This window comes from Coloeus monedula (assembly GCF_965178545.1).
Source record: "Coloeus monedula genome assembly, chromosome: 4".
Classification (NCBI taxonomy): Eukaryota; Metazoa; Chordata; class Aves; order Passeriformes; family Corvidae; genus Coloeus; species Coloeus monedula.
The window spans coordinates 75,631,136-75,643,645 of NC_138784.1; the positions used below are offsets into that span (position 1 = coordinate 75,631,136).

At 54.4% G+C, this 12,510-nt stretch overlaps 1 protein-coding gene across 4 annotated transcripts in view; it reads left to right on the forward strand.

Moving 5' to 3' along the window:
- The window catches only part of SHANK3 (SH3 and multiple ankyrin repeat domains 3), a 184,831-nt gene that overhangs the window by 119,973 nt on the left and 52,348 nt on the right, over window positions 1-12,510 (forward strand). For all 4 annotated transcript variants that reach the window (XR_014226343.1, XM_082280130.1, XM_082280129.1 and 1 more), the window contains exons 16-17: window positions 187-269; window positions 10,906-11,030. Coding sequence is in view for 3 of the 4 variants with exons in the window: in XM_082280130.1 (XP_082136256.1) it covers window positions 187-269; window positions 10,906-11,030 (208 nt within the window). In the remaining variant the exon portion in view is untranslated. The remainder of the gene's footprint in view (window positions 1-186; window positions 270-10,905; window positions 11,031-12,510) is intronic.

Below are 12,510 nucleotides of genomic sequence, written 5' to 3' on the forward strand. Positions count from 1 at the left end.
AGAGGGAGGGGAAGCCGATCCCTGCGGAGATGAACGGCTGGATGCGAAGAGGTCTCCTGGTGACAAAGGCCACCCCCGGCTGGTGACAAAGGCCACCCCCGGCTGGTGCCAGGGCCACCCCCGGCTGGCAGCGATGGTGCTGAAGTCTAACCCTGGCATCGTTCTCTTGTGCTCTTTCCTGCCCAGTGACTACATCATCGAGGAGAAGACGGCCGTGCTGCAGAAGCGGGAGCATGAGGGCTTCGGCTTCGTCCTGCGAGGGGCCAAAGGTGAGGATGGATCCCGGGTTTGCGTTTTTTTTTTTTTTCCCAGGTTTTTTTAGGGGTTTTTTTGGGGATTTTTGGGTTTAATTTTTGGGAGGCGTCGCGGTCACGCTCCGGGTGGGAGCGGCGTTGGCGGCGGTGCTGGGTTGGGTCGGTGTGGTGGGTTGGGGGCTGGAATGTTGGTTTGGTGCTGCTGGGATTTTTGGGAATTGTCGCTTCTTTTCCTTGGGAGAATGAACGGCTCGGGATCCTCGTTCCCGGCAGCCCTGAGGGCTCCAAAGGGATTTTTTTCCCTGCTTTTGTGCCTTGTCCTGAGGCCATTAAAGACTTCCCAGGAATTTTGCTGGGGATGTTGCTCGTGGTGGCTCGGAATTGTTGGGAATTGTCACTCCTTTCCCTGAGGGAATGAACGGCTGCTGCTCAGCTCCGGAGCCCCATTCCCAGCAATCCTGGGGGGCTCCAAAGGGATTTTCCCCAGCTCATTCTGGGTCGGTGCCGTGGCCTGGGGCTGCGTCTCGGAATTTGGGGGGGGTTTGGTGCTTGTGGTGCCTTGGAATTTTTGGGAATTTTCACTTTGCTTCCCTGAGGGAATGAACGGCCCCTGCTCGGCTCGGGATCCTCATTCCCGGCAGCCCTGGGGGGCTCCGAAGGGATTTTCCTCCCTGGTTCTGTGCCGTGTCCCGCTGCCATCGTGGCTCTCTCGTATTTTTGGGGGGTTTTGGTGCCACTGCTGCTCGTGGTACCTTGGAATTTTTGGGAATTGTCGCTCCTTTTCCTTGAGGAATGAACGGCCCCTGCTCAGCTCGGGATCCTCATTCCCAGGGGTTCTGAAGGGATTTTCCTCCCTGGATTTCTCTGGGTCGGTGCCGTGTCCTGGGGCTGAGTCTCGGAATTTGGGGGGGGGGGGGGGGGGGGGTGTTGGTGGTGCTGCTTCTTGTGGTTGCTTGGGATTTTTAGGAATTTTTAGGAATTTTTAGGAATTTTTAGTTCGCTTCCCTGAGGGAACGAACGGTCCCTGCTCAGCTTGGGATTCACATTCCCAGTAATCCTGGGGGTGCTCCAGAGGGATTTTCCCCGGCTCACTCTCGGTCGGTGTCGTGGGCTGGGGTGGAATTTGGGAATTTCGTGGGGTTTTGGTGCTGGTGGTAGCTTGGGATTTTTGGGAATTGTCTCTCCTTTTCCATGGAGGGATGAACGGCTCCGGAGCCCCATTCCCAGCAATCCAGGGGGGCTCCAAAGGGATTCTCTTCCCCGGCTCGCTCCAGTTCTGTGCCGTGTCCTGGGGCCATCGTGGCTCTCTTGGATTTTGGGAGGGTTTTGGTGCGGGTGCTGCTTGGAATTCCTGGGAATTTTCAGTTCCCTTCCCTGAGGGAATGAACGGCCCCTGCTCTGCTCCGGAGCCCCATTCCCAACAATCCTGGCAGGCTCCAAAGGGATTTTCTTCCCTCATTTTGTCCTGTCCTTTCCCACTTGCCGGGGCTTTTGGTGCCGATGCTGCTTGGAATTCCTGGGAATTTTCACTCCTTTTCCCTGCAGGAATGAACGGCCCCTGCCCAGCTCCATCCGTGGCTTTTTGGGGTTGGAATCCTCAGAGCGTTTCCCTGGATTTTGGCCAGGGAGAGTTTGGGGGGCTTTTTGGGATCCCTTGGGAAAACCAGGAGAGGTTTTCCTGCTGCTCCCACCCCGGAGCTCATTCCCGGCACATCCAGGGCTGCTCCCGGGGCCGGGATCTTCCCTGGGATTTTCCCGTGGCTCCTTTGGCCAGAATTCCACCTTTTTACTGCAAGAACTGAGTCCCTTGGGGATTAAGGAATGTTCCAATGGATTTAGGGAAGAGGAGGCAGGAAAAGCTCCGGATGGAGAGACTTCTCCACCCCCGGCATTCCCGGGAGCCAGAGGGACAGCGGCGCAGTTTTCCATGTGGGAGGAAAACTGGGAAGAGCTGCTCCTTCCGTGGTGTGGCTGCAGAGCCGGGCTGGAATGGGATTTTCCAGGAGAATTCCCGGATTTCCTTCGTTCTGTCCCTTCTCCCAGGGGCTCTTTGCATCCCGGTGGGAATCTTGCTCTGGCTTCTTCCCTCTCTCCTATTCCCGATGGATTTTCCCATCCGTGGAACACGAAGTGAAACTTCAGGGCTCAAAATGGCATCCATGGATTTTTTTTTCCCCCGGATCAATCCTGCAGCTTTGTGTTGGAAAAAACGGGGAATTCGATCCCATTCCTTGGTTATTTCCCCCCTTCCCCCCCCCCCCTTCCCGGCTCTCCTGCCATTCCCGGTTTTCCTTCGTGCGCCAAGGCTGAGGGAAGCGCTCGGAGTGGGTGTGTGGCTCTGTGGCATCCGGGAATTCTGTGGGATTCGGGAATTCTGCAGGACACGTGGATGCAGAGGGGTCAAGGCATGGAAGCTCTGGGATCTGGGAATGCTCCCTCTGGAGCAGCATTCCCAAGTTAGGGAGGTGGCTTGCAAACCCCCCATGGCTCCCAGCCCCTCATCCCGGTATTCCACGGATTTTAGACTGGGAATTGCTTGGCCCCGTCGGTGTCACCACTGCTGCCTTTGGAATTTCTTGGAAAACCACTCCAGGCCTGTAGGGAAAAGCAGGAAAAGGGGCTGGAAAAGGGAGGGGCTGGAGCTGCATCCCTGGCAAAAGGAGGGAGGTGGATTTTGGGATGATCCTTGAAGGAATTTCCTCTTCCTGCTACAAATTCCTCCCTGGAATTTCCCCAATCCCGCCAAGGGTGGATTCCGTGCCCATCCCTGGGAGCAATTCCAGGGAAAAGGCTGAGCCCACCCCGGGTCCTTCCCAGCCCATCCCACCTCCGGCTCCTCCCGATTCCCGAGGGGAACATCCCGTTCCATCCAAGGGATCGGACGGAGTCATTCCCGTTTATCCGGGATATTCCCATATCCCTGCAGCTCCTGGAGCTGGGCTTTCCCTGTGTCCAATCCCTTTGGAATTCCCAGGGAAGCTGCGGCTCCCCTGGATCCCTGGCAGTGTCCAAGGGCAGGTGGGAGCAGCCTGGGATCGTGGAATGTCCTCATGGAATGGGATGAGCTTCCCACCCAACCCATTCCAGGATTCCATGATTTTATACGGATAACAAGGATATGGCCCAAAATCCAAATGAAGGGAATGAATCCAAGGATTTGCTGGATGGGATGAGCTTCCCTTTGGCTGGCTGGAGAGAACCAGGTTATTCCCGAAATTCCCAAGATGATTCCTTCCTGTGGATCTCCTGAAGGAGCCGATCCCAAGGGAAAGGAGGAGAGGGAACGGCCTTGAGCTGGGCCAGGTCGGATATTCCAGGTGGGAATTCCCTGAGCTCGGAGCTTGCCGGGATCCATGGAATCAATGGATCCTTTGGGAATTCCCTGAGCTTGCCAGGATCCATGGAATCAATGGATCCTTTGGGAATTCTCAGAGCTTGCTGGGATCCATGGAATCAATGGATCCTTTGGGAATTCCATCATCTCAGAGCTTGCTGGGATCCATGGAATCCATGGATCCTTTGGGAATTCTCAGAGCTTGCTGGGATCCATGGAATCAATGAATCCTTTGGGAATTCCCTGAGCTTGCCAGGATCCATGGAATCAATGGCTCCTTTGACCTCCTTCCCTTTCCATGTGGCAAAACCTCCGGAGCCCCTTCCCATTCCCGGTGGGATGGGCAAAGCTCAAGGATCCACTCTGGGAACGGGGAATGTTTTCCCAAAGCTTTGGGATCATCCTGGAATGGGAAGAGCTCCCTGCTGCTTTTCCAGCCTTGTCCAGAGGAATTTTGGGACAGCTGGGGACTCTCAGGAAAAGCAGGAATTGTGGCTGGAGGTGTCCATGCAAATTCCACGGCTCATCCCTATGGGAAGGGTGGGGATCCAATGGAAAACTGGGAGCGAGGCCCTGCAAAGTCTGGAATTTTGGCATCCTTAGGACACAACTTCCATGGGAATTCCACCATTCTGGGTTTGAATGGAGCAGCCCAAGGATTGGGAATGAGGAGCAGGAAAGGCCTCGGCTCCGTCAGGGATAATTCAGATCTCCCACTTTTATCCCTTTTCCCACCACAAATCCAAACCCCATTCCCAAACCGGCACCAATTCCCTCTTTCCTGAACTATTTGGGGATGGTTTTCCCTGCTGAGCCTGGCTGGGAATGAAGTCACTTGTCCTGGGATGGGATCCATGGGATCATCCATGGGATCCATGGAATGGGATCTGCTCTGACTCCCTGACCACGCCAGGGCTGACCAGGATGGGATTTGGTTCTCAGGATGGAGTTTGGTATCTCCAGTTTGGGTTTGGTGTCCTCAGGGTGGGATTTGGTACTTCCAGGATGGGATTTGGTGCCTCCAGGATGAGATTGGGTTCTCCAGGATGGGATTTGGTGCCTTCAGGATGGGATTTGGTTCTCAGGATGGAGTTTGGTATCTCCAGTTTGGGTTTGGTGTCCCCAGGATGGGATTTGGTACTTCCAGGATGGGATTTGGTACTTCCAGGATGGGCTTTGGTTCTCAGGATGGGATTGGGTTCTCCAGAATGGGATTTGGTGCCTTCAGGATGGGATTTGGTGCCTTCAGGATGGGATTTGGTTCTCAGGATGGAGTTTGGTATCTCCAGTTTGGGTTTGGTGTCCCCAGGATGGGATTTGGTTCTTCCAGGATGGGCTTTGGTTCTCAGGATGGAATTTGGTGCCTTCAGGATGGGATTTGGTTCCCTCAGGATGGAGTTTGGTATCTCCAGTTTGGGTTTGGTGTCCTCAGGGTGGGATTTGGTACCTTCAGGATGGAATTTGGTGCCTTCAGGATGGGATTTGGTTCTCAGGATGGGATTTGGTCCCCCAGGATGAGCTTTGGTTCTCCAGGACAGGATTTGGTCCCCCCGGATGGATTTTGGTGCCTCCAAGTTGGGTTTGATGTTCCCAGGATGGGATTTGGTCCCCCAGGATGGGACTTGGTTCCCTCAAGATGGGATTTGATTCCCCCTGGATGGGATTTGGTGTTTCCAGGATGAATTTTGGTGTCTCCAGTTTGGGTTTGGTGTCCCCACAATGGGATTTGGTGTCTCCAGGGTGGAATTTCATCCTCCTGGATGGAATTTGGTCCCCCCGGATGGGATTTGGTTCCCCGGGATGGATTTTGGTGTCCCCAGGATGGGGTTTGGTGCCTCCAGGATGGGATTTGGTGTTTCCAGGATGGAATTTGGTATCCCCAGGTTGGGTTTGATGTGTCCCAGATAGATTTTGATGCCTCCAAGATGGGTTTGGTCCCTCAGGACAGATTTTGGTTCTCCAGGATGGATTTTGGTGCCTCCAGGATGGGATCTGATTCCCCAGGATAGGATTGGGTACTTCCAGGATGGATTTTGGTGCCTCCAAGTTGGGTTTGGTGTTCCCAGGACGGAATTTGGTTCCCCAGGATGGGATTTGGTTCCCTCAGGATGGGATTTGGTCCTCCTGGATGGATTTTGATGCCTCCAGGGTGGGATTTGATTCTCCAGGATGGAATTTGGTCCCCCAGGATGGGATGTGGTTCCCTCAAGATGAGATTTGGTGTCTCCAGGATGGATTTTGGTGTCTCCAGGATGGATTTTGGTGTCTCCAGGATGGAATTTCATCCTCCTGGATGGAATTTGGTCCCTCTGGATGGGATTTTATTCCCTCAGGATGGGATTTGATTTCCCAGGATTGAGTTTGGTGCCTCCAGGATGGAATTTGGTTCTCCAGGATGGATTTGGGTTCCCCCAGATGGCTTTGGTCCTTCAGGATGAGATTTGGTGTATCCAGGTTGGGTTTGGTGCTTCCAGGATGGAATTTGGTCCCCCTGGATGAGATTTGGTGTCCCCAAGATGGATTTTGGTATCTCCAGGGTGGGATTTGGTTGTCCGGGATGGAGTTTGGTTCGCCAGGATGGGATTTGGTATCTCCAGGTTTGGGTTTGGTGTTCCCAGGATGGGGCTTGGTTCCCTCAAGATGGGATTTGATTCTCCAGGATGGATTTTGGTGTCTCCAGGATAGAATTTCATCCTCCTGGATAGAATTTGGTCCCCCTGGATGGGATTTGATTCCCCGGGATGGATTTTGTTACCTCCAGGATGGGATTTGGTTTTCCAGGATGGATTTTGGTGCCTCCAGAAAGGAGTTTGGTGTTCCCAGGATGGATTTTGGTCCCTCAGGATGGGATTTGGTGCTCCCAGGCCTTCCTGGTGACCCAGCTCTGCAAGAGCTTCTCCCACAGCTGGACCTGGAATTCCAGCTGGGAATTGTGGAGGAATTGAAGTCCAGGAAATCCCAATTCCCCAACCAGAGCCATGGTGGCTCCTCAGGGGGTTCCAATGGTGCTTCCCAGGATTCCAAGTCCGGAGCTTTGGTGGGAAAGGCTGAACCTCCTGCTCAGGGAATTTCCCTCATTCCCAGCAGGAATTTCCCAGATTTAATTCCGGACCTTTGGATTTCATTTTCCCAATGGATGGGAGACTCCTCTCATTGGATTTCCTCCCTGGGAGGGCATTTGGGGATGGATTTTCCATGATTTCCACACCTGGAGCTTTCCCTGGATCTGCCTGGGATGGTTTGATCCCAAGGTGGTTTTGGGAATGGCTGAGCTTTGGGAGAGGTGGATGAGGATTCCCAGGATTTTCCGGGAGCAGGGATGTTCTTCTCCTCTTCCTTCTCCGTCCCCGGGGCTCCAACCCTGGGAGAAAAATTCCCGAGGCCGAGTTGGACGGGGCTTGGAGCAGCCTGGAACAGTGGGAGGTGTCCAAGGGCTGGAACGGGATGGGATGGAAGGTCCCTTCCCACCCAAACCATTCCAGGATTCCAGAGGCAGGGGAGGCTCCGGTGCTCCCGACACCAGGAGGGCGTGGAAATCCTGGAGCAAATCCAGAGGCTGAGAAAGGATTGGATCAGCTTCACTCTGGAGCCAGGCTGGGAAAACTGGGAATGTTCCCCTGGAGAAGGGAAGGATCCAGGGAGAGCTGAGAGCCCCTTGCAGGGCCTGAAGGGGCTCCAGGAGAGCTGCAGAGGGGCTGGGGCCAAGGCATGGAGGGCCAGGAGGCAGGGAATGGCTTCCCAGTGCCAGAGGGCAGGGCTGGATGGGAGATTGGGAATTGGGAATTGCTGGCTGGGAGGGTGGGCAGGCCCTGGCCCAGGGTGCCCAGAGCAGCTGGGGCTGCCCCTGGATCGCTGGCAGTGGCCAAGGCCAGGCTGGACATTGGGGCTGGAGCAGCCTGGCACAGTGGGAGATGAAATCCTGGAAGGATCCTGAAGGATTTGGAGAGCGCTCCCATGTTCCATTGGAATGTCTAAAAATAGGGATGAGTTGTCAACTGTTTGCCGCTTCTCTCGGGAAAGGCAGAAATCGTGGAAAGCCGTTGGTGGGAAGCATCTGAGATGCTTCAGCACATGGAGAAATGTCAGGGAAAGGTTCCCTGGGTGTGATCCGTGCTGGAGTGGAAAAATCCCGCCTAAAAGATGGGAATAAATGGATAAAGGAGGAAAAGTCTTGGATCTGGGTGGAATCAGAGGCTTGGATTTGGCAGGAAGGGAGGGGAACGTTGGGAATGTTGCTGGAGGGACATCCAAGAGAGGCCACTGGGGTCACCCCAGAGCTCTGGGCTCCGTCAGCTCCTAAAATTTCAATTTTTTAGGATCATTTGTAAGGATGTGAATTCCTCCTGATTCTCTTGATCCAGCCCAAAATGGTTGGGATGGAATTCCCAGAAAAGCTGTGGTTGCTCCATCCCTGGGAGTGCCCAAGGAAAGGCCAGAGCAGCCTGGCACAGTGGGAGGTGTCCAGAGGTTGGAATTGGATGGGCTTTGAGGTCCTTCCCAGCCAAACCACCCCAGGATCCTGGAATTCGGGAATCCTTGCCCACGGAATGCCGGCAGTGCCTCGGGAAGGGCCCGCGAGCCCCCCCGGGCTGGGCAGGGGCTGCCAGGGATCCGTGCAGGGAGAGGCCGGGAAAAGCGGGATCTGGCCCGGGATCGGGGCCGCGGGAGCTTTGCTGGGAGCCGGGCAGGGATCGGGAACGGCCTCGTGGCTCTGCACAGCTCCTGCCCGGAGGCAGCGGGGATCAGGATCTGCTGTGGGAATGAGGCCGGGAAAAGAGGGAACGGCCTCGGGCTGCGCCGGGGCAGGGGCAGGTCTGGGAATTTCCCCATGGAAAGGGCGCTCAGGCCTTGGAAGTGCCCAGGGAGGTTTGGAGTCGCCATCCCTGGAGGTGTCCGAGGAATTCCTGGATGTGACACTTGGTGCCTGGCTGGAGTTTTCAGCCACCTAATCCATGGAATCTTGGAATGGGTTGGGTGGGAAGGGACCCTAAATCCCATCCCATTCCAACCCCCTGGACACCTCCCACTGTGCCAGGCTGCTCCAGCCCCAATGTCCAGCCTGGCCTTGGCCACTGCCAGGGATCCAGGGACAGCCCCAGCTGCTCTGGGAAGCCTGCCCTGACCTATCCATGATTTTTGTTGCCCATCACAATCCAGGAGCTTCTGTCTGGAGCTTCTCCTGAATCCGTTTCAGGTGATTCCAGTCCTGTAAATCCCAGAAAGGAATTTTGCTTCCTTATCCAAAGCAGGAGCAGGTCTCTGCTTTTCCATCTTGGAAAACCAGGACCAGCCTCTGGAAAAGGCACGGTTGGCGGCCATGGGAAATTCAGGCTGGATATTGGGATAATTCCTCATGGAGAAGTCTTGGAATGGGTGCCCAGGGCAGGTTTGGAGACCCCATTCCTCGAGGGATTGAAATCCATGTGGATGTGGCACTTGGGGACCTGGGTAAGAGCTGGGAATGGTTGAATCCGATGTTCCCCAAGGGATTTTCCAACCCAAAGCATTCCCTGGTTCTCCAACTCGTGCTGGACACAGCTCCCAGGACATTCCCTCTGTGGGAAGAGGTTCTCTGGGATGGCCGGAGCAGCTTTTCCAGCCAGGAATGGGATTTGTCCTTCACTTCCTGGGAAAAGACATGGGAAGAGGGAGTTTTTCCCTCCTGGCTTTGTTCCAGGATGTTCCCATCCCAAGTGGATGAGAATTCCCAGACCTTGTGATTCCCACATGGATCTGGAAGTTCTGTGAGCCCAGGAGGCTCCGAGGCTGTCCCAGGGTCGGAGCTGGTGCATTTTTCCAGGGAATTGGTGGAGTCCCCATCCCTGGAAGTGTCCAAAGAACTGTGGGGAATGCAGGGCAGGAGGGGTTGGGAGCACTGGGAATGGTTTGATCCGATGTTCTCCAGGGGCTTTTCCAACCCAGATGGCTCCGTGATTCCATCATTAATTCCATTATTGATTCAATCATTGATTTCATCTTGGGTTCCAGCCTTGATTCCATCTTGGATTCCTTCATTGGTTCCATTGTTGATTCCATCTTGGATTCCTTCGTTGGTTCCATCATTGATTCCATCTCTGGTTCCATCATTGATTCCTTCATTGGTTCCAGCATTGATTCCATCCTTGATTCCATCTTGGATTCCAGCATTGGTTCCATCATTGATTCCATCTTGGATTCCTTCATTGATTCCATCTCTGATTCCATTATTGGTTCCTTCATTGATTCCATCTTGGATTCCAGCCTTGGATTCCTTCATTGATTCCATCCTTGATTCCAGCATTGATTCCAGCATTGATTCCATCTTGGATTCCTTCATTGATTCCATCTTGGATTCCTTCATTGATTCCTTCATTGATTCCATCAATGGTTCCATCTTAGATTCCTTCATTGATTCCATCATTGATTCCATCTTGGATTCCTTCATTGATTCCATCTTGAACTTCATCATTGATTCCATCGTTGATTCCATCTTGGATTCCTTCATTGATTCCATCTCTGATTCCATCCCTGAGTCCATTATTGGTTCCATTACTGATTCCATCCTTGATTCTATCCTTGAATTCCTTCATTGATTCCATCCTTGATTCCATCCTTGATTCCTTCATTGATTCCATCTTGGATTCCATCCTTGATTCCATTGTTGATTCCATCATTGATTCCATCTTGAACTTCATCGTTGATTCCATCTTGAACTTCATCATTGATTCCATCATTGATTCCATCATGGATTCCTTCATTGATTCCATCTCTGAGTCCATTATTGGTTCCTTCATTGATTCCATCGTTGATTCCATCATTGATTCCATCTTGGATTCCTTCATTGATTCCATCTTGGATCCCTTCACTGATTCCATTATTGATTCCATTACTGATTCCATCCTTGATTCCAGCATTGATTCCATCGTTGATTCCTTCATTGGTTCCGGCATTGATTCCATCTTGGATTCCATCGTCGAGGTGGGAATTGGGCTCTGCTCCCAGGGAGCAGGGACAGGACAAGGGGACACAACCTCAAGCTGTTCCAGGGGATCTCCAGGTTGGATAATGGGAAAATTCCTGGAGAAGCCTTTTCCAGCCCTGGCACAGCGGTGGAATCCCCATTCCTGGTGGGATTTCAGATCCATGTGGATGCAGCACTTGGGGACATGGATCAGGGGTGGCCTTGGCCATGCTGGGAATGGTTGGACTCCAGGGTTTTTCCAACCTGAATAACCCCGTAATTCCATGATTTTATGGAATGCTGTGGACAGGCTGGGCCTTCTCTTGTGGAATTTCCTTGGAAATCCCTGAATTTCCCCCTCCCGTTGTGTTTTCCAGCCGAGACCCCAATCGAGGAGTTCACGCCCACGCCGGCATTCCCAGCGCTGCAGTACCTGGAATCCGTGGATGTGGAAGGAGTTGCCTGGAGAGCGGGATTGCGCACGGGGGACTTTCTGATTGAGGTGAGTCCCGAAATCCTCATGGAATTCTGGTCCTTTCCCAGGAATTTTGGGATGTGTTTCCTCTCCCAGTGCTGGTGAATCCCCTTGGAATTGTGCCTGCTCCGTCCCATGGAGAACACGATGGGATTCAAGGAGATTCCCTGGATTTGTTGGTGCTTCAGGGGTTTTCCTGGCTGGAGGAGTTCCCATGGGATGTTCCCATGGGATTTGCAGTGTCCTGAGTCCGTGCTGGCTGGGATTGGTGGGAACAGGACAAGGCTGGATTTTGGAAAGGTGGAAAAAAGGTTTTCTAGTAGGAAATCCAAGGAATGCTCCAGGGGATGGTCAGGGATTGGATCCAGGTTAGAAAAGGATCATGGAAAGTTGGATTCCAATGGAAATGTGCAGAGTATTGGGATTGGGATGGATCCTGCCAGGCTGGGAGGGCTGGGAATGTTCCCCTGGAGAAGGGAAGGATCCAGGGAGAGCTGAGAGCCCCTTGCAGGGCCTAAAGGGGCTCCAGGAGAGCTGCAGAGGGACTGGGGCCAAGGCCTGGAGGGCCAGGAGGCAGGGAATGGCTTCCCAGTGCCAGAGGGCAGGGCTGGATGGGAGATTGGGAATTGGGAATTGCTGGCTGGGAGGGTGGGCAGGCCCTGGCCCAGGGTGCCCAGAGCAGCTGGGGCTGCCCCTGGATCCCTGGCAGTGGCCAAGGCCAGGCTGGACATTGGGGCTGGAGCAGCCTGGCACAGTGGGAGGTGTCCCTGCCATGGAATGGGATGGGCTCTGAGGTCCCTTCCCACCCAAAGTATTCCGGGATTCCACGTGGGATGAATCTCCTGTGTTTCGTGTTGCCTGACGTGCTTTGGGAGGGAATCGGATCCCGATTTTCTTCCTGCTGAGGGTTTCAGGCTCTGTCTCCATGGAAAGCTGGGAGGAGCCCTGGGACATTCCCAGTCCTGGTTGTCCTGACAGGAGAAGGTTCTGCCTGGAGGAAAACAAAGCCAGGAGGGATTTGGGATGGCTGGAGGCTCCTTTCCATGGGGAAATTCCCAGATCTGCCCCTGCCCCGGTGCAGCCCGAGGCCGTTCCCTCTTTTCCCGGCCTCATTCCCACAGCAGATCCCGATCCCCGCTGCCTCCGGGCAGGAGCTGTGCAGAGCCACGAGGCCGTTCCCGATCCCTGCCCGGCTCCCAGCAAAGCTCCCGCGGCCCCGATCCCGGGCCAGATCCCGCTTTTCCCGGCCTCTCCCTGCACGGATCCCTGGCAGCCCCTGCCCAGCCCGGGGGGGCTCGCGGGCTCTTCCCGAGGCACTGCCGGCATTCCGTGGGCAAGGATTCCCGAATTCCAGGATCCTGGGGTGCTTTGGCTGGGAAGGACCTCAAAGCCCATCCAATTCCAACCTCTGGACACCTCCCACTGTGCCAGGCTGCTCCAGCCCCAATGTCCAGCCTGGCCTTGGCCACTGCCAGGGATCCAGGGGCAGCCCCAGCTGCTCTGGGCA